This window comes from Rhagoletis zephyria, unplaced genomic scaffold (assembly GCF_001687245.7).
Source record: "Rhagoletis zephyria isolate East Lansing unplaced genomic scaffold, Rhagoletis_zephyria_1.1 Rzeph_scaffold_00197, whole genome shotgun sequence".
NCBI lineage: Eukaryota > Metazoa > Arthropoda > Insecta > Diptera > Tephritidae > Rhagoletis > Rhagoletis zephyria.
Genome location: NW_016157281.1, coordinates 313,071 through 340,933, shown reverse-complemented (window position 1 = coordinate 340,933; position 27,863 = coordinate 313,071). Strand labels below are relative to the sequence as shown.

At 33.6% G+C, this 27,863-nt stretch overlaps 2 protein-coding genes across 3 annotated transcripts in view; one reads left to right on the top strand and one right to left on the bottom strand.

Moving 5' to 3' along the window:
* The window catches only part of dos (daughter of sevenless), a 352,985-nt gene that overhangs the window by 25,605 nt on the left and 299,517 nt on the right, over positions 1-27,863 (top strand). The gene's annotated exons all lie outside the window — the stretch shown is intronic.
* Positions 19,461-20,241, bottom strand: LOC108358041 (zinc finger BED domain-containing protein 4-like). The gene is made up of 2 exons (XM_017609169.1): positions 19,813-20,241; positions 19,461-19,758 (listed from the first exon to the last, which is right to left on the bottom strand). The coding sequence occupies exons 1-2, from the start codon at positions 20,167-20,169 to the stop codon at positions 19,552-19,554; spliced, it is 564 nt and encodes a 187-aa protein (XP_017464658.1). The 5' UTR covers positions 20,170-20,241; the 3' UTR covers positions 19,461-19,551.

The window sequence follows — 27,863 nt, the reverse complement described above, 5'->3', positions numbered from 1 at the left end:
GTCTTTTTGTCGGTCGTCCGTTAGTCCCGTTATTCCTTTCGGCGTTGGTTCAGTTTTCGTTAAGTGTCAGGGTCGCATTATGTCAGGGTCGCATTATGTCAGGGTCGCATTATGTCAGGGTCGCATTCCCACATATGTAATAACCTAATAATTACCTGTAATAATTTTAATTTTACGTGTTAATAATAAATAATATATAATAATATTATCCAAATTCATTGAAACATAAAATCAATATTCTTTCAAAATGAGATACCTTCACTTAATTGTGAATAAAAGCGAAACGCGTCCATCGATTTTCATGATCTATGTCTCATTTTGCTTAAAGGTTATGTGACATTGCGTGAAAGTAATACGACTTGCCTTTTTTCCGTTTTGGATTTTTTATGAATTAAAAAAATAAAAAAAAAATAATATTTTAGGCAAAAAATATTTTTTTCTTCATACATTTATTTTTACCGGCAAAACTGTTGATTATATAGAAAAACGTTATATGAACAGATTAAAGGAATTGTAATTTTTAATTTTTTTAAATTTGTTTGAGCAAACTCGGACAAGTGGTTCTCGAGTTATGTAAAAAAAAAGACCACCAAAGGTGACAATTTCCCCTATATGATAGTTACTAACTTCAAATCGATATATCTTGATTCCTAGACGTGACCCAGCGAAACGCCGGGACACGTGTAACTTCTTTTTTACCGATATAACTTTCCCCGGTAGTTTGAACCCTTCCCGATCAATGACCCCTACCATTTGTCTCACAGTGTAATTTACAAGGCGTACTTAGCACGGTGCATAGGCAACTGGCTGAGTCAGTGGAATCGTCGGTTCGAAGGCTACTGAAAGAAGGCTGATGAGGAAATGTGGTGATTTCCGAAATAGCTATCACTTCTACCATTTTTTCAAATTATTGTTGCTTTTCCACAATAAATTTTCTTTAAAAAACGGCCTCGAGCTCAATAAATATTGTTGAATATAAAACGCGAATAAAATACACCAGCATAAACGATAATGTCGGAAAACGAAAAGTGAGAAAAATGTAAAACGGCGATACGTGGAGAGACGGGTTATAGGTGCTAGGGCATATGTGGGAAAATATACCATTCGGCAACAAAATGCTCACGGTTGGATAATTACAAGGCGACAATTATCGGAACTCATCCTATGGTGAAATTCATATGCGATGAGTGCGTTACATACATACAAAATGTTGATCTTGTATTGCGGGAAATCACAGAGAGCGTAAGCAAAAACAACAGGTACCTGAAGGAAAATAAATACGAGTTCGAGGAAGCTCTGAAAGCGAATAGGAAGGAGATGGAGCAACTAGTATGGTAGACAGACGGAGAAAATTAATTAGAATTAATAAGCATAAATGCAAATTAAAATTTTACCCTCACAGACGGCAGTAATGCGAATAAACCAGCCGCAAGGTCGTGGGTTCGAGTCCCACGACCAGTAGACTTTTTTATTTCTATTTCATTCTTTTTTTATAAGTTCTATATTTTTTTTACTTTGCTTTCAGTTAGGTTATGTTGACTTTTTAATAAAATTCAACTCTAAAAATTAAAATTAACTTACAGTAAAATAAGAAATGTGATATAAAATAAAGCAAATGAAAACAAAATAAAGTAAAATTAAATATATAAATAAAATAAAATAAAAGAAATATAAATTAAATAAAAAAATTAAAAAATTTTCGAAATTCCTCCAACCGAAGATCGAACCTGGCAGCTACAGGCTTGTAGCCCGCAACTCTCACCACTCGGCCACCACGTACGCGAAACTCGCCTGCTTCGTTTGCTTACTTGTACAAAACACAAAAACTGGCCGTTTTTACCAGTGTTGTCATCGAAAATTCCCCGGACCTGAGTTAATTCCCAAAAATTTCGTTCATTTGTTCGGCTGCTTATGCTCATTTTAAAGAGGAAAATGCATGAGTTAAAGCAAATAAAGGCTGGTTATGCAAATAATCGAGCCCGTTTGTCTACCGTATAAGACGATCAATGGAAGACAAATTTGTTGAACCATAAATAATCTTAAACTTAAGTTAAATTTCCCTTTGTTTGAACCGTAGCAAGTAGATGACGCTATTATGTATATATATCATTAGCGCACACAAGGGGTGGGTTTTGGGGTTCAAACCCCCCCCTAAAGCTAATAACCTCAAATACAAACTGTATCTTAAAGCTAAGAATCCAGCTCTCAAGGAAATTATAAGAAATATTTATTATAATTTCTGTTGCTTGAAAAGGCGCTTTGCTTTTGCTGTAAATTTTCATGAGGAAATAAATATACGAGCATTTTTTTCTTGAGAGCTGCAAACTGATTTATGAAAATTTGGTAGAAGAAAATTTCTTTTCCATTTCTCGTACGTCATTTTATATGAATTTTTCGTTTTTCTTGGGAGTTCAGTTAATTTTTTCGGAACTGGAAATATTAAAAAAATTTAGCAATCGTGAAAAATCACCATCTATCGAAAACCAGAAACCAGAAATCGAAAAAATGAACATAAAAGTGCAAAAATTCATGGAATCAATAAATTTATTTTTACTGACTCTTTTTGAAAATTTTTTATTAGGTACTTTTGAAAGTTGAGCGCATCTTTAGTTTATAGAACTTTTTATTAAACAAGTAGTTTTTAAGGAAAGAACACAACCGACTTCAATTCTCATATACAAATTTAACTAATTTCTTCATGATCCAATCATCGGATCTCTAAACCAAATTACGGGACGACCCTTGAGGTACCATATTTCCAATAAAAAAAGGATTTTTGAAATCGGTTCCCGTGGTAAAAAAGTTATGTATTCCGGCGAATTGATAACCTCCCCTTTTTTGAAGTCGGTTAAAAGTGTTTGAGTTCTGTTAATCTTATGTAAATAAAGTGCAGTTTATGAATTTTAAAACGTTTATTTATTTATTACATACTGTACATAAAACTTGCATAAATGTATTTTAAAGAGCGTATTATCAAGCAAATTTTCAGTATTTTCCGGTGATATATCTTCAGAAATATAAAAATTCAACAAAAAATTGGCGAACATAAAAATGCACCAGGAGATATACGTAAAACACACAGAAGAAATAAAAAAAGAGGAAGGTAGCTGAAGAAGTAAAGAAACAAACGGAGAATGCTGGATTAGGAAATTAAAAGCTCTGCAACGAAATTAAATCGCTAGTAAAGGAGAACAAGAATTCGTACGCAAACACACTAAAACTCAATACTGAAAAAAAAACAAAACACAGGAGGCGCCGGATTTGAAAAAACGAGTGCCTATTATTAGGTGCAATCCCGTATTCCTCGGACTCGGACTAGTAAAATTGTCAAAAAATAAAAATTCGCTCAGAGCAAGAGAGTAACATTGAAAAGTACGGGATCGCTTTCTAGTAAAAAATGGTAACTTCTGTCAACTTCAACATAACCTCCAAATTTTGGTTGTAAATTTTTGCTTATTTTGTATGTAAACACACTCAGCTCACACATGTAAATAACCAAAAATACTTTCAAATTCATTAGAATCCACTTAAACAAGTAATTAAATACTTTTCAACATGAATTAGCAGTTTGCACTTTTCTTTTGTTTACAATTTGTTTGCCAAACACACTACAGCTGATCGTTTGACACATTTACCAGAATTTACCAGCAAAAAATTCTCGGACTAAAACTGGTAACTTCTGACAGAGAGAGAACCGTATTTACTCTCTTTTTTGTCCTCTCAATAGTCAGAGAACCGAGTACGGGATCGATTTCCAGTAAAATCTGACTGATTCTGACTATTTCTGACTAGTCCGGACTCGTACGGCATCGCAACTAATATAAAACCGAAAGCACAACAATCAAGTGAAAAACGAAAGACCTGAACAAGAAAATTAACCCTAAAGAGCTAAAAATTTCAGATATCAAAACGCGACATTATGGTATTTAATTTCATTTCATTTATTAAATATATAACTATTAGTACAATAAGATATAATCTTTTACAGTACAACAAATTGCTGATTTAAATATAGACAAAGAGGAAAGCACACATATATACATTTGCAAACTTAATAATAAAAACAAGGACAAATAAATAAACTAACATTATAATTATAACCCCTAAACAAAAAAGAATGAGAGTACTAAGGAATACGATAAGAAATAAAAACATACAAAGATAGAAAATAAATTAAGAATGTTGATAAAGATTGATAGGTAAAAATAGATGGGACTGGCCATACAATACAATCCAATACATTATTTCTTAAAATGTGCGTAAATAGATTGCTTAAAGTTGCTTCTGCTTAGACTACTTCTTACACCAGCAGGGATACAGTTCCACAAACGTATAGCGTTGACGAAGAACAGTCTCTCTGATGCTAACGTACTAAAGTGAGGGACAATTAGATATGTTACCCGTGCAGACCTAGTAAATACTAACTTATTAAAAAGGTAACCTGGAGATACCATAGCAATCAGTCTATATAGAAAAACACAGTTTCGGGCTTTCAAATATTCTGATATTTCACAACCCAAGAGACTACACTTCCACGGCGATATATGGTCGACCCTTGTGAGACCATACACATAACGGGTTACATTATTAAATAAAATATCAACCTTGCGCATCGAGTTGCTATCAAGCTTGCTGTAAACTACCTCGGCGTATGTGATTTGCGGTATTATTATTTGTAGGGCAAGCTGACGCCTTGTACTCAGCGGAGTATAAAATCCAGACACTTAAATTTCTTAAGGTAGCATAAACCCTCCCAACCATTACATTAATATGGTCTGTACAAGTCAGGTTAGAGTTTTGTATAAACCCTAAATTTTTTACCATGCTGACGATTTTCAGCGGTTTTTTAGCGATGATCAGCGGCGATAAAAAGCTGAAATCTATATTTTTCTTATTAAGTATTGGCAAAACAAGTGATTTATCACAATTGAGACGCAAACCATTGGCATTCGCCCAATTGGAAATGACGGATAGCTCAGTATCAATATCGCCGCACAATCGATCTGCTTGCACCAGAGGAGCCGATAAATATAGTTGAATATCGTCAGCATAGACATGGAGATTAGCTTTTAGGTAGACCTGAAAAATGTCATTTAGAAATAGGCTAAAAAGAAGTGGGCCAAGTATAGATCCCTGAGGCACCCCCTTTAGCTGAGAGAGCTCAAACCAATTCGTACACTTTGGAGCCTGCCAAGCAAATAGCTACTCATAAGTTGCAGAGCAGTTCTCCCAAATCCAAAGTATCTTTCAAGCTTAGTGCATAGTAGCGCGTGATTAACCGAGTCAAAGGCTTTAGAAAAGTCTAGTAAACAGAGCAAGGTTAAGTGATTTATATCGAAGGGTCCCCGAATGTCATCTAGAATTTTTAATAGACAGTGCTGCAGCTATGGCTTCGGAAACCTGATTGAAGTGGAGAGAGGAGATTATGTGTTTCAATATGTATCGAAATTTGTTCAGCCATAAGGGTCTCAAAGACTTTGGACAAAGCAGACAAAATACTGATTGGACGAAAATTATTTGGACAATTTGCAGAATTCTTTTTAGCGACAGGTAACCTTTACACAGAACCAATTTTCCACAGACGTGGAAAACGAGAGGTTGTTACACTGTGACTTATGATGTGTGAGTGAGAGTTCCAAGGATAAAGGGTAGTGTAACTTTTATAAACTTTATTGGCAGACTATCTTCTCCTACAGCATTAGACCTTATACCAAGAACACATCTACTCACAAAATAATCGGTTACTGTAGAAAACTCAAAAGACGAACCTTCGAAACACAAGCAACTACATGGAACAAAAGTGGGGGCTACTACATTAGACACACAAGACTCAAGAAAGGCATAGGCGGTAGATTGGAATCTAGTTTATTTGCGTAGTAAGCGCGCTTTGGGCACCTTGTAACGGAAGTTGAAATATTCCTATCCGACCTAAATGCATCCCAGTTCGATCAGGTGGGATTTTTCTTCCAACGTGAATGGAGCTTGGTTCGCAATTTGATGGCCGACTGAACATTTCTATTATACCACGGGCATGACGAACATCTAACAGGGACAGTGCGAACAGGCACATGTTTGTCGAAAGCATCTCTAAGAGTACTAAGAAGGAAGTTAAGTTTGGCGTCGACTGATTGACAATGCCAGCATTCAGCCCAGTCTATTCTGCCAAGGTCCGAGAAAAGTGCATCTAATAATACTATAATTGTGATTGAAAGTATAAATGAAGACGAAAAAAATAAAACTAAAACAGTTATGGAAAAAAATATTAGTGAACAATACGAAATAAAGATACCCGACCCCAACGATGAACTAATAGACTGTTTACGAAAACAAAATAGATGTCTAGAGCAAGGCGAAATAAAAATTTATAAATATGCGGTAAAAAAAAATAAAATATATTATAACGTAGTTGTGTAAGTAAACAAAGAGAAATTCGTGAACGCATTACAACTGGAAAAAATAAATATCGGATGGGAAAGATGCAGAGTTTACGACGGAATTGACGTGACTACATGTTTCAGATGCAAAGGATATAACCACATATCGACTGAATGCAAAAAAGAAGAAACCTGCGGCAGATGTCACGGAAAACATAAGGCAATTGACTGTTAGGAGCCTACAAAAAATAAATGCATAAATGTATAAGGACAAACGATAAGTTGAGCTTAGGACTAGATGACAACCACTCTTACAATAGTAGACAAAGCCCAGTTTATATAAGATACCTTGAGGCCAAAAAACAAAATATTGGGTACTAGCAGTCAAGTGATAGAGAAATTGCAATCCCTTCAGAAGGCAACGGGAAACCACTGAAGGTTTTCCCACGAAAATTACATACAAACGTAAGACAAAAGGCAAAAACAGGCTACAACACTGTAAAGATTTAAATATAGCAACATGGAATGTGCGCAGCTTATACGACATCAGACAAAACAATTAAAGAATTCAACAGACTAAGGCTTGACTTCCTAGGCATAAGGGAAACATGGTGGCCATCAAACGGTCATATACAAAGAGAAGGAGTGCAATTCTATTATTCTGGCAATGACTCCTCAAGGCACAGAAGAGGTATAGAAATAATGATCCCGAAAAAACACTACAAGAGTGTAAGCGATGTCATCCCACACTCTGACAGAATCATTATCTTGAAACTAAAAGGAAAACTAATTGACATCAACATTGTTTAAATTTATTTATGACGACGAAATTGAAAGCTTCTATGATGAACTCAAAAAGGCTCTAATGGTAACGAAAAAAACATGACATTAATATAATAATGGGTCATGGGCATGGGCAAAAGTGGGCAAAGAAGAAACACCTAATGTGACTGCAAAATTGGATTGGGACATAGGAATGAACGGGGAAGCAGACTAGTACAATTTCGCCAGGAAGAGGAACATTATAAATAAAACTTACTATAAGCTACCTGATAGAAGACTATACACATGGAAATCACCACAAGACAAAAAAGACAACATAAAACGCAACCAAATTGACTATATTATGATAAGTAGAAGGTTTAAATCATCCATTATAAGAGCAAAGACACTTCCAGGAGCAGACGTTCCATCGGATCGTAACCTACTAATGGCAACAATAAGAGCTCGAATGGCAGCTCATAAAAGAAAAGAGACTAAAGGTTGCATCAATGTAAAAGAACTTGAAAATGAGAATATTAAATATGACCTCGAGCAAAAATTGAATGAGTTTCTGACAACTTATAATGCAGAGAAAATCCAATAGAATGCTGGGATAGAGCTGCTGATGGCATAAGAACACTAACGGTCAAAACATTGGGGACAAAAATAAATAGAGCTAAAGAAAAATAGATAAATGACGTAATCAGCCTCAAAGCTTGCCGCTCAAAAAATATGCCGCTTCAATTAAATTTTTTAAATTTTTGTGTATTTTTCTAGCACTCAAAATCGAATTTTTTGTGACACATTTCTCGGCGCACTTGAAATCACAACAGTGATGAGCTAAGTTTTGTGACTCTGTTAGAATAGAAAATACCGCAACATAAACATAGATGAATACAAGCGACTGAACAAAGAAGTTAGGAATAAAATAAGAGCAGCGCGAAACCAGTGGATAAAAAAACAATGGGCGCGTTTCTAAAACATAGCTGTTGCTAAACTGTTAAGTGTTTGTTTCAGAAACGCACGGTTGAGTAGTTCCGCTCAGCTCAACGGTTGGCAACTTAACGCCATTTTTTCCATCATAAAATTATTTCGCTACATGAAGTCGACAATTTATATAAGTCAAAAATGATGTTTCCCTTCCGTCAGTTTTCATAGAAAATTCAAATAAAAACTAAATTTGTCTGTAAATTGCTGGCGAAACTGGCTGTTAATAAAATAAAATGCGCGTCCAAATACATATATTAAAAATAAAATAAGAAAAACTCCATTATAAATCCTGTGCTATCGTTATTTTTGGCTTAATATTTATTTTTATTTTTGTGCTGTTTTATTTAATTTAGCTTGTTTACAAATGTTTTGGCAGTTAATGTATCATCCCGGTTCTAAGACGTAACTGTTGAACTCAACACTTGACAGCATTTCAGCAACAGTTGAAGATATTGAACGCCTAGAACAGATACATGACAGCTTCCACTTACATAGGAAACTTAAGGAAATATGCAATATAAAAAGGCAATCTGGAACAAACACATTATATGACGCCAACAACACAATAGTAGTAGACAAAAGTAAGAAACAGGATATATGGATACAATATGTTAATGAATTATTTAAGGACGACTCAAGAGAAAAAAGTTTTGCAGCATAACTAAATCAGAAATAAAAAATACACTATTAAAATGTCCAAAACGAAAACGGCAGTAGGATGTGACGAAATACCAGCAGATATATTGAAATTAATTGACGACATTGGAATAAGTATATTAGAATAAGTGTATTCAATCACGTATATGGAACAGGAGTTTCCCAAAGACATGGTTAAAATCGACTTTTGTGGTTATCCCAAAGAAAAATAACGCCAAGCAATGCAAGGACTTTAGATTAATTAGCCTTATGAGTCACACGCTGAAATGTGAGGCCGCAATGGGGGCGACACAATTTGGCTTCAGAAAAGCTATGGAAACCAGGCAGGCGATTTTTAGTTTACAGATGATTATCCAGAAATGTAATGACGCCAACCAAGACATTTTTATTTGCTTTATAGACTACGAAAAGGCTTTTGACAAAGTACAACAAGTAAACTGATCGAACGAATGCAATCACTGGATATAAACAAATATGACAGCAGATGTGTAAAAAGACTGTATTGGAACCAGACAGCAGAAGTGAAATTCGGTGAAATCATAACAAAAGAAACATAAATTAACAGGGGGGTTGTATTTTATCACCACTACCATTCAATGTATACTCAGAGAAAATCTTCGAAGAAGGTACAAACAACGAGGATGTGGCCATTAAAATTAACGGAACATACGTAAATAATATCCGATATGCAGACGATACAACACTAAGGACAAATAATCTACACGATCTTCAAAGAATTATTGACAAAATAGAAAATTACAGTAAATCTTTTGGGTTAAAAATAATCATTGACAAAGCAAATTTCATGATAGTAAATAAGAGCAATAAAGAGACTATTCTAATGCGAGACTAATAATAGATAATAAAAACATAGAAAGGGTGAAAAATATCAAGGTAAGGCACAATGCACTAAAAAATGAATGCAATAGGCTTTTCACTACCACTGTCTATTCAGTGATAGTTAAAATGCAGAATCCATTATCACTGAACATTTTAGCGATAGTGAAAAAAATGCACTATCACTGAACATTTAGTGATAGTTAAAAACAAATTGCACTATCACTAAACCCTTGGTGACAGTGAAAAACAATTTTTGATAATTAAAATTTTTCAGTAAAATGACATTGCTTTTGGCTGTAAACAAGCTTTATTGTTATGACATAGTTCTTCTTGAAAAATAAAGTAAGACTATATTAGCTGAAGCAGTGAAAAGAAATATATTCAAAATAATCAATATTCTTGAGAAGAGACTTCTAATTATAGTGCGTCGCTTCAAAAATATAAAAACATAATTAATTTTTTTTTGCCTTTTTTAGTACCAAAGTTATGGTCAGAAATAGGGATAGCTCCAAAATGGCGAATTTTTGAAATCGAACTTTGTGTTGCCAAAATTCGGATAAAATCGAATTTTTCTAGAAAAAAATCGAATATCATCTTTATGTCCAAACAAATCAACTCTTCAACTTTCTTCTTTCTGACTAAATTTGGGATGCAAGTAAAAAAATACATGTTTTTCGATCTGATGCATCGGGATAAAAAATCTGTGCCAAGAAGGAACTGTTATTCTGAACTTAAATTTTTATGTGTTTATTTTATTTTATTTTTTATATGGTTAGAGGCTTTTACGTTGATGGCATTAAGCTTTTGCCTCAGAAGACCCCTAGTAAAGTTTTCCGGAGAATCATTTTTTAGAATATATATATCTATCCTTTAACGACCTTCCAAATTTGCTTTTTGCGGGATTTCTTGAAGTAAGGGTCAAAATGACCCCTCTAGGCAGGAGCTAAATGGTTAAAATGTTCTACGAAAATATTTTTCATGAAATTTTATTATATATATACCTTTAATTCTGCTCAGACATTTAGTTTAACTTTTTTTCGACTTTTTTGAAAACTACTTAGGCCGAGACATGAAAACTTTAGTAGGTAATGAAATAAAAATACGAGCTAACTTTTGCAAATCCACCGAGTGTTTTATTACTGGATGGGTATACTTTCAGAAAATGTTAACAAAGTCCGGGCTGGCTTCGGCTGTCGCACAGTGTAATTTGAGATTAACTTTTTAGACAGGTGGCCACTCTACAAGCACCTCAAAAATATTTTAATTGTTGTATACTATTTTAAGCTCAACACTTCTTTAACTAAATTCGACTTTGCAAACAGGTGGCACCGCTCCTAAATGTAATTGCAAAATAAGGTTTACTCAAAACCATTTCGACTGATATCCATATTGGGGTAATTTATTTAACTTATTAAATAATTTGAATTTGATTTTCTTAAATATGACACAAAACTAAAACTATATTTATTACACATCTGCAGGGCAAGCCCTTTCGGTTGACACCGACCTCTTTTTGAAAATTTAACGAACGATACAGATTTTAAGACTTGGTGTTAAATATTTAACGCAAACATCTGCGGAAGCGATTAATTGAATTTGATTTTCTAACCTGTGGCAACCCTTTCCATAGAACTAAAACTATGTTGCAGACCCAAAGGACAAGCTTTAAATTTGACACCTCATTTGCTTTAATTGAACGAACGATACAGATTTTATGACTTGGTGTTAAATGTTTAACGCAAACATTTCTGAACTCGATTAAGAAGTTAAAAAAAAAAAAAATTTTGAAAAATTCGAAAAAATTCGAATTAAATCGAATTTGCATATTACCCATCCCTAGTCAGAAAGATTTTGCCTTGTCGATCGATTGACAATCCCAGCAAAGGAAAAAAGTATTTCCACTGGCGCAGATGAAGGAAGAGGTGTATTATATTTTAAAAACATTTTTTTATAGCAGGAAAGCGATGCAAAGCTTCAATGCTTCTATCCTCGTCATTCAGGTACAAAACTACTTCAGTTGCTATAGCTCCGCCATGGCAACATGTATACCGATTTTCATCTGCATTTTAACTATCACTGAATAAACAGTGATAGTGCAATTCAGTGGTAGTGCAAAAATGCCCAACCCTGCCAAAAATCAGGTGATAAAAGCGAACTGTGTTTAAATTAACTCAAATTGAGTTCCCATAACCTCATTTTCAGCTGGCGGTAAAAATTCAATTTCAAGGTCATATACCTAGATATCCTAATACATATGTACATATAAACATATATATCAGTCCACTTAAGAAACTTTCATGCCAGTTCAGCTTAAAATAAAAGGCCACTCTAATGCCTTTTTTGGTCGATTTTCAAAAACCTAAAGTTTTCGCACGAAAAAACATGAGGTTGGCAAGGAAAATAAATATGAAATTTGTTTTTTCCGGAACCGCAATTTCCGAGTGCTTCCGGGTTGATCATTTTGATTTTTTAATAGGAAATATGTTGAAATTGAAATTATTATTTTAAATTTTCAGCTTTTACAACCATGAAACCCAATTTTTTATTTTTGAACTGTTTTTTATTAAAAACTGAATACATTTACCTTTTTAAAGTGCTCAAAAAGTCTGACATTGATTGAAAAACCATAGTACACGATAATATTAAAGCTGAGAAAAATATGAAATCATCATTTATATCAATATATTATTTAATATCGAATAATAATAATATTTAATATCATTTTAAATAAAGCATAATGTAGAATTTTTCAAATATATACTTAAAAAAAAAAAAGAAATGCAAAATAAAAGAAATTGGTGTAATTTCGACAGTTTTGGTCGAAAAAGCTCAACCCGGAACCTCTAGGAATCACCTGAAGGCTTTTAAACTAATTACGTATTTATTTATAACCCCAACCTCAAATTATTCTGTGCGAAAAATTTTGGATTCATGCATTCCAAATTTTTCATACAACAAAAAGGCCACTCTATTATACATACATACATAAAAAAATGCCCGTGTGTATGTAAGTACATACGGAAATCACCCAAAATAAATACAGTTCGCTTTAGAAGCTACATATAAAAAACAATAATTACTCCGCTTGCTTATGTGCTTAAATTTCGTGTAATAAAACACAAACAATTATACCGCAAAACATACATATATTCAAGTGGACTCTTGCAAATATTTCCAGCATACCCCTTCTGATTGTATAACAAACAGCAAGCAGGATTGCTTAAAAAAGGAAGCAACAAAGCAAAATCATAACTTATAAGAATTGGCGGCAAAACAACTAATGGCGTATGTACACATAAACATAATGGCCCCTATTATGAGTTTCATTCGATCTTCGACTGTGGTCGAAAGTGCTGATCGAACGAATTTTCATTTGGTATTATGGCACTCATTCGGTGAAGAATAGCACTATTGTAAATTTCGCTCGTTTAGCTTGTTCACAATAGTATATTTTTCACCGCTGAGAAGCTTTGTTTACAAATCGAGAAAACTAAATAGTGTGCTTATACTTATTTATGTAAATTTGTGCAAATAAAAACGAAATAACGAAAAATGAGTACAACGGAGTTCTGGTTGAACGATTCGTCAGAGGCTGTGAGCATAGAACATTGGCCAGGAACAGAAAACGTTTAAGGGCCGGTTTTTCAGTGCCAGTTCAAACTTATATGGTAGACAGACGGAGGAAATTAATTTGAATTAATAAGCATAAATGCAAATTAAAATTTTACCCTTACAGACGGCAGTAATGCGAATAAACCAGCCGCAAGGTCGTGGGTTCGAGTCCCACGGCCAGTATACATTTTTATTCCTTTTTCATTCTTTTTTTTATAAGTTCTATATTTTTTTTTACGTTACTTTCAGTTAGTTGTTGAATTTTTAACAAAATTCATCTCTAAAAATTAAAATTAACTAATAGTAAAATAAGAATTGTGATATAAAATAAAGCAAATGAAAATAAAATAAAGTAAAATTAAATATATAAATAAAATAAAATAAAAAAATATAAAATAAATAATAAAAACAAAAAATTTTTCGTAATCGCTCCAACCGAGTATCGAACCTGGCAGCTACAGGCTTGTAGCTCGCAACTCTCACCACTCGGCTACCGCGTACGCGAAACTCGACTGCTTCGTTTGCTTACTTGTACAAAAGACAACAACTGGCCGTTTTTACCAGTGTTGTCATCGAAAATTCCCCGGATCCGAGTTAATTCCCAAAAATTTCGTGCATTTGTTCGGCTGCTTATGCTCATTTTAAAGAGGAAAATGCATGAGTTAAAGCAAATTAAGGCTGGTTATGCAAATAATCGAGCCCGTTTGTCTACCGTATTAGATTAAGTAAACTGAGTTTAAATTGAACAGCTGGCTGGCATTTGATTGGCTGATCTTAGTTTAAACCAGCCAGATCGGGCGTTTAAACTTAGTTTAACCCACGGCCGTGCACTGAAAAACTGGCCCTAAGAGAGTTTAAGTGTAGTCTTTCGAATATATTTTGACATAAAATATATATTAAAAAATTTTGTGATCTAAATCTATTTAAAATATATTAAAACTATAAACAGCTCTATGATTTTGTTCTCAGAGATCGTGCCAACAGAGTATTGGGATTTTCTTTCACAAGTAAAACTAGGCTTTCGAGCTTGTGTTTAGTATTAACGACGTTAGAACGGCATGAAATTAATAAAAAATGTTCCAAATTAGTGTCTAGCCGCCAAAAAGTAAGAAAACAAATGCAAAATCATACATTTTTCACAATTTTCTAACCTTGCGCTACACCAACGAAAGCAAAATTCTGTTCGACCGAAAATTTCGACACGCTTGTATAGCTCATAATACAAATTACACTTTCGATCTTCGATAGCCAGCGAAGATCGAACATCGAATGCAACTCATAATAAGGGCCAATAAATACGACATAATATTATTTCCCAATTACCTCCCTGCAGGGAAAGCTACTAGTTGTGAACTAGAATTCTATCAGTTTGCGTTTCAGCCCAACTAGTTCACGTTCGATCCTTTTTCAATGTTAGCGACTGGTATTTTTAACATTGCGATGTCCTACGAGATGCCAATTGTCAGGCTATGCATCAGCATCTACTATTAGCATCTAATATTAGAAATCATACCAGTTGATGAGATAGTCTGCCAATTCATCCCCTATGAAAAGCATTAGTATGCCTTTTTGCTCGCGGCGCTGCAACAGTCGCAATGGCCGACAGAGCAAAGCACCTGCGTGGTATGCCTGAGGTACCAGGTTCAAGCCCGGGCGCAGGGAAGTTTTTTTTTTTTATAATTCTTTTATTTATATTTTTTATTTAGGGGTTTTTTGTTATTCTTAAATTTAATTTAAAAAAATATATATTTTTTGTGATCTATTTTTTTATGGCACAAGTATTTCTTTCCATATATTTGTTTTTTTTTGTAATTTTGTTATTTATATTTAAATTTAAATAATTATTCCTACATACATTGATCTAATTTTAAAAATCTTAACCACCTCCAAGCGGCCTCGAACCTGCGATCCCAGAACCAGAACCAGTAGTCTTCACGTGACGCCACAGCCGACATTTGTAAGAAAAGCAATTAATTGCGTTTTATTTTAGGCAATTCAAAGGCAGATGTCGCTGAACGCTTAAGTTCTTCGAAAATGTCGAGCTGGTAGGCACATACTAGTTTATGAACTAGTACTTTTTCTAACTGGTTTGGGTTTTCACTGCAGGGTATGTATGTACCTATGCTAAGTAAGCGCTCATTCAAATTTTCCCACTTTGTTTTATCACTCTTTCGCATAAATGTACTTGCATATGAAAATTCATACAAACATACATATGTACATAACATTTTCCTAAACTAATATTCAATATTTTTACATTGTTTGCAACCATATCTTTTAATCAATCTCCTTATTTATGTAGATTAGCGAACATACCAACAAACATTAGTACATGCATAGCATAATTTAATATTGAACCGCATTGCTTCTACCCTTTCAATTACCAACAACGACATGTATTAATACTAAGGGCTGTTTTCTGAAGTAACTTTTAACTTTAAAACGCACTTTATATTTAAAGGTTGGATTAAAAATAAAGCTATGTCTAAATGTGAGCATTTCTATTATCGGGTTTTGACGTATGTATGTTTCTTGGTTGTAAACCAATTTAAAACCGATAACAAAATTCTTTATTTTAGACATAATTATAAATTTTAATGCAACCTTTAAATATAAAGTGAGCTTTAAAGTGACAGGTTACTTAAGAAAACGGCCCTAAGAGTAACAGCGTTACACTTTTTTGCTTTTTTATTATTTTAAAGTTAGGTACAAATAACGTAACTTTGGATTAGCATTTTCCACTTGCACATGCAAATTGGCTATCTTCGCTTGGCTAGTTTCACTAAAAGTTTAGTGATAGTGAGTTGTTTCTAACTATCACTAAAGTTTTAGTGATAATGCAATTTGTTTTTCACTATCACTAAACCTTCAGTGATAGTGAAATTTTTTCTTCACTATCACTAAATTTTCAGTGATAATGAATTCTGCATTTTAACTATCACTGAATAAGCAGTGATAGTGCAATTCAGTGGTAGTGCAAAAATTCCCAACCCTGATTTAGTTAAGTCTTAAATTTTCATATGTTATTCTTTAAACGATTTCAAGTCTAAAATTAAATTGACAGATAGAACTTGCGGTATTAACTACCTGGCAGAACGATGAATATGTCCTTTTCGCGCGCCTTTTTTTATAGAATCAACGGAATTTTTTAGCACCTTCAAACTTGTACTTAGTTATAATAAAATTTATTAAGCTACAAAACTACATAATCAAAATTTTACTACGAGATCTACGTTTGGGGCGTTCTGCCACCCTTTTACTACCGGCTGATCGTTCTGCCAATGTAATCTGATAATTGTGGACTATCAGAGCCTCGATGGGTAAAATTGCAGCCATATTTTTGGTCGATGATTTTTACAAGTTAAGGGCGTTCTGCCTCCCAGTGCTACCCTCCCCAGGGTCTAATATCACGGATGCCAACTCAACATACCCCCCGTAACGCGCTGGCAAAAAATAGGCCTTAACTAAATGTTCGCGAAAAAATGTCACTGGCTCTCCTACTAAATGGAATATTAATGGTTATAATAATAATTATCATGAACTTGAAATATTAATTAAAGCCCATAACCCCTCAGTTATATTATTAAACGAAACACACTTCAAAAACAATATATCAGCTCGTACTCCAATAGCCTACATCGGTCATTTTTATAATCTTCCATCCAACACATCAAGAAAACAAGGTATTGCTATCCTGATTAGAAACATACCGCATAACGTGCTTCCAATATCTTCTTCGAATATCTCTTCCATTTACATAAAAATTTCCTCCCCCATCAAAATCATACTAATCTGTGCCTATTCTCCTCCACAACAAACATTTACCACAGCAGACTTTTTTAACCTTCTCCCTTCTTGCTCTATTCCCTTCTTACTAGCTGGTGACTTCAATGCCTGGTGTCCTCTTTGGGGTTCGGCCTCAACTAACTCCAAAGGCCGCATAATTGAAGATGCTATACTTAGCTCTGACTGTGTTGTCCTTAATGACGGTTCCCCTACCCACTTTTCACCCATTCCACCTTCACACACATTGACCTTACCCTTTTCTCTACTTCCCTCTCCCCTAAAGTTTGTTGGCATTGTTTAAATGATCTGCATGGTAGCGAATATTTTTCTATCAAAGCTAAAATCTCCTCTCAAAATTTTTTCAAACCCAGAATATTTTAAAACTGATTCGGCTGATTGGTCCAAATTTCAAGATTTTTGTTTACGGTACTCAGATACTGTTCCTTCTTCAATTAATATTAATCAGGAAACTTCTAGAATTCAAAAAATAATAAGATCATCAGCCAACCAATCTATACCACAAACCTATCCCAAACCCCGTAATGCCAACCCTCCTTGGTGGGACAATGAATTATTTTCGCTTAGACTATAAGCAACAAACATGGCATCAATTTAAGCATAATCGCTCGTCATCAAATCTTGTAGCTTCAGCCAAACACCTTGACTCAGATCTAACTTTACTTCAACTCCAACTCCTGGCTTAAATAAAATTTCCTATCCCATTATCAAACATCTCCCTTCTCTTCTACTTTCCCGCCTCATCAACCACTACAACATTTTTCGAACTGCTAGCATCCCCCAAGTCTGGAAAACCAATGCAATCATACCCATTTTAAAACCTGGCAAACCTCCTTGTGAAGTTACCAGCTATCGTCTGATTTCCCTTTTATCCTGCCAGGGAAAACTTTTAGAAAAAATTATTGCCACTAGACTCTCCTGGTTTCTTCAGTTCAATAAGCTTATTCATTCTAATCAGGTTGCATTCACAAAAGGTCAAATTACTATTGACGCCCTTTTAAATCTTGACCAATTCATATGTGATGCCTTGTCCAATAAAAACCATGTCTCACTTCTGTCGCTTGATTTCGAAAAGGCGTTTGATCGTGTTGGCATACACGTAGTTTTAAGAGAGTTAGTAAAATGGAAAGTAGGACCCCGTATATTTAATTTCGTTAAATCTTTTCTTTCTAAACGCAAATTCACAGTTCTTATTTCAGGCACTTCTTCCCCCACTCTTCCCTTAGATAACGGCACCCCTCAGGGTTCACCGCTATCGGTTATTTTGTTCACCATAGCATTCGATGAAATTAGTTCTACCCTATCCAATTTCCCCATTATACAGCATCAACTATATGCTGACGACCTTCTCCTATTCACAAAATCTTCTGATCTATCTTCTATATCCTCTACCTTTAAAGAAATTCTTTCCCAATTATCCTTGTGGTCACGCTCGTCAGGCGCCTCAATATCGTACTCCAAATCTAAAATGCTGCACATTTGTAGAAAACATAATTGTCATTTCCCAGCAATCTCATTTAACAATGTAAATATTTCATGTTCTCCTACACTTAAGTTTCTTGGAATAATTCTAGATAATAAGAATGTATTTAAACAACGTTGTCAGTATATTAGAAATAGAATTATCAAAAATACCAATATTGTTAAGTACCTATCATGTAAGCGCTCGTTCATTGACCCAGTACTTAGAGCTGGAAAACTATCGATAGTCTGCACCATCGATAGTCACCGATACTATCGACACAAACCATCGATAGTTTTCGATACTATCGGTATTTTTTACATCGCTTTTTTTTTTAGTTATAACAGCAACATAAAAATTTATTTTACTTCAAACTGCACAGAAAAACAGATTATAAAAATATTCGATATGCATGCATACATACATTCATTCACTAGATTGAGTATACGCTGATTTGTTTAAATATTCGGAATGTTTTTCATGTTATGTTTCTATTGTTATTTTTTTGATTAAAATATGGCTTATATTTTAACAAACACCATATAAATCCAAGTTTCAAAGTTTGTAAATATTCTACAAATACTCATAAAAATCTCAAACCTATTAATAAGAATTTCTACAAATATATTTAGTATGCAGTTTTATAACCCTATCAATTTTAGTACAATAATGTGGAAGTTTCAAGTATCTTAAAATTCGTGTTTATAATTCTGGGAGTGCTTTGAATGGAAGAATATGCGCAGCGCCGTCACAAAAAAAAATATGAAAAGAATCTTAAGACAGTTAAAATTTGCACATTATTGTACTAAAATTGATGGGGTTATAAAACTGCATACTAAAAATATTTCTAGAAATTCTAATTAATGAGTTTGAGATTTTGATGAATATTTGTAGAATATTTACAAACTTTGAAACTTGGATTTAAATGGTATTTGTTAAAATATAAGCCATATTTTAATAAAGATCAACAATAAACATATAACATGAAAAACATTGCGAATATTAAAAAAAAATCGGCGTATACTCAATTTAGTGAGTGGCTGTACATACTTATTCCAATTTTGAAATCTTAGTTGAACATAAATTTTTATGTAAAAATACGAGCATGTCTACTGTTTCTGGCTTTAGACTTGACCTTCGATCGTTGACTATCAATCCGGCTGTGCTGAAAACTCGCTCAGATTCTACTGAAGATGACGGTATACACAAATCCTTTCGAGCAAGTTGAGCCAAGACATCTTTTGGTTTAGCATTTGCCTTAAAATAAATGTAATATTTATGTAAAAAATGCGTTAGTTAAAAAACTATTACCTTCCAGTATAACAATGGATTAGTATCCCCATCACAATGTTCCAGCTCCAGATATTGTCTCCTAGTTATGATAGCATCAACATTAGTAGTTCGATTTTTTCTTTGCCGCCTTTGGGCCAAGAAATATAGAAGAGTGTTCGAACTTTCTTCTTTTGAATTTGTGTCATTTTCATTAACTTCGTCGTTACTGTGACGCTTCATATGAATGCTTTCAATGACAATTTCGCTGTCTAAAAGCTTAAGAGCCTCTTCAGCATTTGATTCTTGTCTAAATCCGTCCTTTTTGAATCTGGCATCCAAAAGCGTGCTAATCCTGGTGACTGTTCTAGATTCATATGAAGCTAAACGTACTTGCATTCTGGTTATAATGGCCCGTAGTCATAGTCAAAATAAAGTCGACTTTAAAGTTAGTTGCAGCTTTTTGACATAATTTTCAATGGGATATCTGTCAAAAAAGCTGCAACTAACTTTAAAGTCGACTTTATTTTGACTATGACTACGGGCCAATGAAATTTGCGACAACACCTCCTTCCTCTGTAACCAACTTTTTCTGAATGTCATTCAGGGAGACGAACATTCCACAAATTAACGGATTGATTAGAGATACGGTCACATTACTCGAGGTTGATAATTGCCTGGTTGCCTCTTCAAAGGGCGTTAGAATAAGCACCAAATCATTTAAAACCAAAGCTTCTTCATTTCGCAACGGATCTGGACCTCTATCTAAATTCAAAAGACACGCATTAACTGAATTTTTCAATTCCATAATTCTTTTTATCATGGCCAATGAACTGTTCCAGCGCGTTGGAACTTCCTGTATCAATTTCAAGGGCTCATTACAATTATGTTTTTCCTTTAATTTTTCTGTAGCAATGTTACTACTTTTAAAAAATCTAACGATATTTTTACATTTTGAAATAATACTTTCGATTGAATTCAATTTTAGTGTGTCCTGTATTATTAGATTAATGGTGTGAGCCATGCATGGCAAGTGTCTTTTTTCAGGTTTGAGCACATTTTTATCATTGTGCTGTCGTTATCTGTCACAATACAAACTATCTTATTAGTACTTTGATACTCGTCAAATACTGATTGCATTGTTCTTGTGATGTTATCGGCCTGTTTATTTGTACGGTCCAACAGAGTTTGGTGGAAACACGTAACATTTCAAATCGAAATCTTTGTAATGAAATGACTTGTCACAGTAAGATATCCATCATTAGCCCTTGAGCTCCACATGTCGCAAGTTATTGCAATATGCGCGACACTCTCAGTTCATTTTTAATCTGGATTTTGATTTCATCATATTGCGATTTCAATAGTTTATTTTTTAGAGTTGTTTTGCAGGTAACTCATACCTCGTGTCTAAAACACGAACAAAATTTCGAAAGCCTTCATCGTTAACTATTGAAAATGGTTGATAATCTTGGCACACCATTAATGCAAGCGCGCGATCGATTTCCTTCTTTCTTGACGAATTTTGATCATATCTAAAGACTAATATTTTCATACATTAACTTCTTGTGTAGGCTCGTCTGACCGTATCACCCGTGTTAACCGAGCTGCCGATCCGTATGCCGCTTCTTAAAAAAAATTTCACCAACAAAATACCTTTGCATGAAGACGCGGTCGACGATGTAGTGCTACTGCTGCTGGTGGTGGCGTTGCTCCGCATACTGCTTCGAATACCGTCGCACCTAGACATGTGGTCTTTCAAATTGCTCGAATTTCCACAGTGTGCATATTCTTTTTCACAATACGTGCACTTAGCTTTTGTATCCTTTTTCTTAAAATATTTCCACACATCCGATATTCTGGGCTTTTTAACATTTGGCGGCGAAAGTGACTCACCCTCGTCAATGCTAATAATGTCGTCCATCTTTAAAATAGTTTCATTTGTTAATTGAAATTATACAGAATTCTGATTTAACTATGTATGCACATATTTAATTCCTCACCGTTTCAGAAATCAATGGATCGTAGTTATAGTCAAAATAAAGTCGACTCTAAAGTTAAAAGCAGGTTTNGTCTTAAAATAGTTTCATTTGTTAATTGAAATTATACAGAATGCTTATTTAATTATGTATGCACATATTTAATTCCTTACCGTTTCAGAAATCAATACGTTTAATCACAAATTCAACAAAATCACAAGCTTACGAACAATTTGAATTCCGCGTAAAGGAAGAGAAGTGAATAATATAAACATCGATAGTTCGATAGTCGCTGGACTATCGATAGTACCATCGATAGTACCAAACTATCGATAGTGGTGTCGATAGTATCGATAGTTTTCCAGCTCTACCAGTACTGCTCATTAATGTTGTCAAAGCACTCGTACTCTCCGTCATCAATTACGCCCTACAAATCTATGGGCATCATTCTAAAAACCATCTTAAATTGCTTGCTGCCCCGTATCACTCAGCTGTAAGGAGATCGCTCCGAGCATTCCCAACGTCACCTATTAAAAATATATTAGCGGAATCTGGACTTCCCTTTCTAAGAGACAATATGGAAGATAGCACCAGCAAACTATACCCTAGGATCATCCTTGGTTCCAATGAATCCCTACAAAATGCATTGTTTTCATTATCATCTCGTATCCGACCTCTAAAAGTTGAGTCAGCTTTATACAAATGCGTCATTTTTGCCAAAAAGAACCTTCCGTTAAAACCTCCTAAACTGCGTAAACTTTGCCATCCACCTTGGTTGATCCCGAAAAACTCATTCATTGACAAACTAGTTTGCCTACCCAAAATATCCACACCATAAGCGATCTATATCTCGGAGTTTCGTGAAGTAATGTATTCACTAAAGCACAATAATTGGAGATTTATTTTCACGGACGGATAGAAAAATCCCCAAACCTCTTTTGCTCTTGTTAGCGAGAAAGGAAAGCCAATACACCTATACACTACTTTTTCCATTTTGCTCAATTTTTATTGCTGAAGCCACCGCTATTTTCCACGCAGTTCTACACGCCGCAAAAAATTCAGCAAAAAATGTGTTATATGTACTGATAGCTTATCATGTTTTCAAGCTATACAAAATTACTCACACCTTACATACGTCTTCGATTGGACACACTATAGTGACGCTTGCTCACCTCCTTGGAAGAAATAGAACCAACATCTGTCCATTTTGTGACTCAACAACAACTGTTCTTCATCTACTGGAATTTTGCCCTACACTGCGAGAAAAGAGGCAATACAATTTTAATACAGACCCGATTTCTCTTCTTTCGAATGCAACTGAGGAAAATATAAGAACCATATATCAGTTTTTTAAAGAATGTGACCTACCGAGACGAACTTAAAACAAAATTTTTTATTCAACGGACAGCCTCTGATGCTAGCGCTGCATGATTAGGTTGTACATATGTTAATAACATTGTATAAGCTTTAATGAAAAAATTAAAAATATTAATATTATACAGTGGTGGAAGAAATAATATAAACTTTTTATTTTGACCAGTGATGTGATGATAGTGGCTATAAATTCTACCTATGGGTAAATCATTGTTCTTTTTCCGAAACATTTTTTCATTATAAACGACCGCAAGCTCAAACATTTTTGAATGCAATTGTTAAAAGGCCATAAATAACAAAAACAAATTTTAAGATAGCCATACAACTTTTTTATTGTAATAGCTTAAGGTGACAACATTGTTTTACTTGCAGTTAGGGGAACGAATGGTATTATGGATTCAGCGGCTAATGGGTACCACCTATTAAAAAAAAAAACGAACGATTTAAAATAGCGATTCAAACACAAATGAACCCTGTGAAGGGAAACCAATTAATATATAAAAATATTGCAGTCAAATATTGTGTTATATATATGATATTATAGCATGCATTGGGTCTTGACCCCTTTCGATGAAGGGATTTCGTGCACTTTATGAAACTTTCGTTTTATGAAACGTACGTTTAATGTCAAGTCCTATATTTGCATATTACACGTTTTTGTTCTAAAAATTTATTTTTTATATTTTGAATGCTTATTTATTTTTTGAAACGTATAAAACTAAAAAATTACACTACCGAGTATTGTGGCTTATTTGTATTTTCGTAGTGTCAGCTATTGGTGCTAATAATTTTGTCATATTTAATTATTTTTATAATCTTCTGGAAGCATGAGAAAGATATATTTTTGTACACAAATTCAATGTACAGTGGTGTACCACAATAACCAATGTAAATGACACTTCTTTTTGAAGCCTATAATAAACGTTCAAAAATTTTATTCAACTTGTTCCTAATTTTTTCTAAAATAAAATAAAAAAACATTAAAAGTATGTATGTCGACTTCTTTGCGCAAAATTATCGTATGTTATAAAAACCAAATTTCACAGGAAAGTATTTTTTGTGCTTTGGCTAGCACTATCAATACCAAATTTTAGATTTGGTGAAATAATTGAGAAATATAGCTAAAAGCAAGATTTTTTGTTCATTCTAATTTCTTAGCACATATGATAATTGCGCCCACAAGAAAAAAGTCATTGTCACATACGATAAAATTTACAGTCAATTTTGGGGGAAGCTATTGGGATTTAAGTCGTAGTATTTGAACAGGTGATGCGTTATGGGTTGTAAAACAAGGTTGCATCAAAAAGTAAATTTCGCAAAAAATGTAACATACGATAATTTTGCGCAAAGGGGTCGACATAACAAATGACTAAGTGAAAATCAAGTCAAGGTGCAGGAATGTTATTTTCAGAGATAGAAAACGAGAGTTCTAGCTTTAATTTAAGCCAGCAAGGTTCTATCGCCTTTTATTTCTTTGCTAGAGCTTCAAAAATATTGCAAAAAACGCGATTTTTTTGACACTTTGACCTCTTTTTTTCAAATCTGGAGCTGATAGAAACTATGCTTAAGGATTCGTAATCAGCACAAAAAGTCTATCAAAACAGCTTTAATATTTGCCATACCCTATTTTCTTTCTTTTTTTGTTGGGCTGTATTATCTATTGAAAATTAGCAAAAGTTCAGATTTCCGTTTTTTCTACAGGCTAGCTTTTCTCAATATTCATCGCAATCTGGATGTTAATGTTGACTCGGTATTAAAAGAATTTGTATCTATACCTCTGTGAATTGCATGCCCTGGTAGTTACATAGATATATATGTAAGTATGTCTATTAAGTTTATAATAAAAGAGCTTAAATAAGATCTATAAGACTGATCAAAAATTACTTATATTTGTCATTTAGTGGCGAGCGCACGCTTGTGGCCGTCACCATAATATTGTTATAACTTTGGAACTGCTTGCTGTTTTAACCTGAAACTTGCCCAAAAACTTCTTTAGATATTCGTCTATGATGCTGCATTAAAACAAAAATAAAAAATAAAATTTTATAACAACTTTTGCGTTTGAAAAAACTACCTCCATAATTTTTATAAATAATTTAAAAACCCGCCATTTTATTCTTAATAAGTAATAAGAACTGTAGTTAAACTCAGTTTCTTTAAAATAGTATCTAGTTTTATGTGTAAAAATTTCAAATCGATTGATAATAAAACGTCTGATATATAGCGAGTTTAATTTAAAATTTCGAAAAAATATTCGCTGTGAAATCAGATTTTTTGGCTTTTTCGACATGAAGGCATCAGTAAAAACTTGGTTAAAACTAACGGTAAATGTATTTCTGTGTAAGCTATCGATAACAATTGGTTTCAACCGGTTACTTTGAACCAAACACTTTTTCATTTCTAGAGCACTTTTTGGAGATAATCCGCACGCCTAAGAGGTATTATCTTTAGGCCTGAGAATTTCTATAAGGTATTATATTTAGGCCTGGGAATTTCTATAAGGTTGTCATCTGTCTAAAAAAGTTTTAAGATCCGCTGCTTTCGGCGGATTACATAAAATGAGTTGTCAAATAAAGGCGCTTGGCCTCTAGATGTCCAATAATGTATTACTTTTTTATTAGGGCTGCCACCGTTTTAAAAATTATAACATCTTCACAGTTAGTTGGACTAAAAATGAGGTACAAAGTGAAAGGCTACGGTCCCCGAATGTGCAATAAGTTTTTGATTTTTTTTTGTGGGGTTGCCACCTTTTTAAATATTACTACCTTACATATACATATGCATTTTTTGTTAATGACATCAGATTTGCTAAGTTCGTTGAATTTAAAAAAATAAGGTTCAAGAGCTTGGCCTATAGATGTGCAATAAATTTATATTTTTTCGGTAGAGTGATAAGAAATCTTTAGTTTGAATATTTAAACTTTTTTGAGGTGTTTGAAGGATATTGGTATAAACGAAATGCGTTTAAATAGCTTTATTCAGAACTATATTTAGTAGGGTTGCCACATGTTTAAAAAAGCAAATTCAGCTTGAACTGTGGCACTTAGGTAATTGAAATATGTATCACAATATGGGTGCCAGACTAGAGGGGCAAGTTTTAAAAAGGTTTTTAAAAAGGTTACCGTTCAAAAGCAACGTTATAATAGGGAGAGGTGAAGGCAAGGCCCAAAAGTTTTACCATAACTTTCTAGTAGCATGAAGAACATATGTCCCAAGTTTGAAAATGATAACTATCTTTTTAGAATTTATCCAAAAAAAAAAAATGAATTTTGGCCAGTATGCATGGGAAAAAATTGAGTACTTTCCCCTTGTCGGTGTGATTTTATATCTTTCTACCAACGGCGATTTCGTATAAGTGAAAATTATATCTGTTTTGCTCTAAAATGCACCGCAACTAATCAATTTTATGCTCATAATTTAATTACCGCTGATAACGAAACTAGTCATTGTAGTCATCAAAAAGTCGTCAGTACTAATCGTCAAACTACTCATTGTTGTCATCACAAACTTCTCAGCATTAATAAACAAACTGCTCATTGTTGTCATCACAAACTCCTCAGCAGTAATCATTAATCTCCTCATTTTTTCTTATTACAAAATCCTCAGCACTTAATAAACAAACTTCTCTTTTATGCCATCATAAACTCCTCAACACTAATCATCAAACTCCTAATTTTTGTCATCAGCAACTCCTCAGTGCCAATAACCCAAATAAATATTGTTTTCTGTTAATGAAAGATTTTATTCTTTAAATCCTTGTTGTGCCGATTCTCGCCAAATTATATTAAACCGCATTAAATAAATTAAATACATACATACATACTAAAGCCAGTCTAATCGGCAAACACACACAGGAGATTATCGCTAGCTTTTGGCATAAAACAAGAAAATACACTTTATACATAGAGGTTTATGTACACGTCATTTTAAAGTATTTTTACCTCCAGAAAAATCAATATTCGACGGTAGTTTATAATACTCCCAAATCATTAGCACATTTATCATTCTAGCTTTTGACGCACAAGGACCATGTATTAAAAATTAGCAGAAAAACTAAATTTATAATTGATTAAGAACAAACTAAATTTTCATTGAGTTACCTCTTCATCGCCATTGCACCTGCAATTCAAGCTTTTATTTATATTTTATTTTTAGTGCTGAAAACTGTTTGTGGAGCCGCCCAAACGCAAACATTTTATTTTCATACAGTGAAAATTCATAATTATATTAACGAACATAGTTCAAGAGATAGAGGCATTCGAGTTATCTCTTTAGGACTTTAATAAACTACAAAAACAAAATTATTTTATAAATGCGCATGTATTAGGACTTATGAAAAAAGCGTAAATGTGTTAGAATTTTTACCTAAAGTGCTCAGCAATGTCTTATAGGGAAGTTACTGGTGTAATACTTATCTGCATGATTGTAGTATGTTGAATTATGAATTTAAGATGAAAGATTTATTTTTGTACAAGAATTCAATGTAAAGTTGGTGTAGCAAAATAACCAATGTCAACGACATCTCATTTTGAAACCTATAATAAACGTTCAAAAATTTAATTCAACATGTTCCTCATTTTTTTTCTAAAATACAAAACGATGAATCTTAGATTATCCATTAAAACTGAAAATAAAAAATCGGATTTCCGTGTTTTTTAACAGAAATGTGTTCTTATGTGGTCCAGAATACCCTTCGCTTCTCTATTTAGTTATGGTTTGGCAAAGTAATTCAATGGATATCGT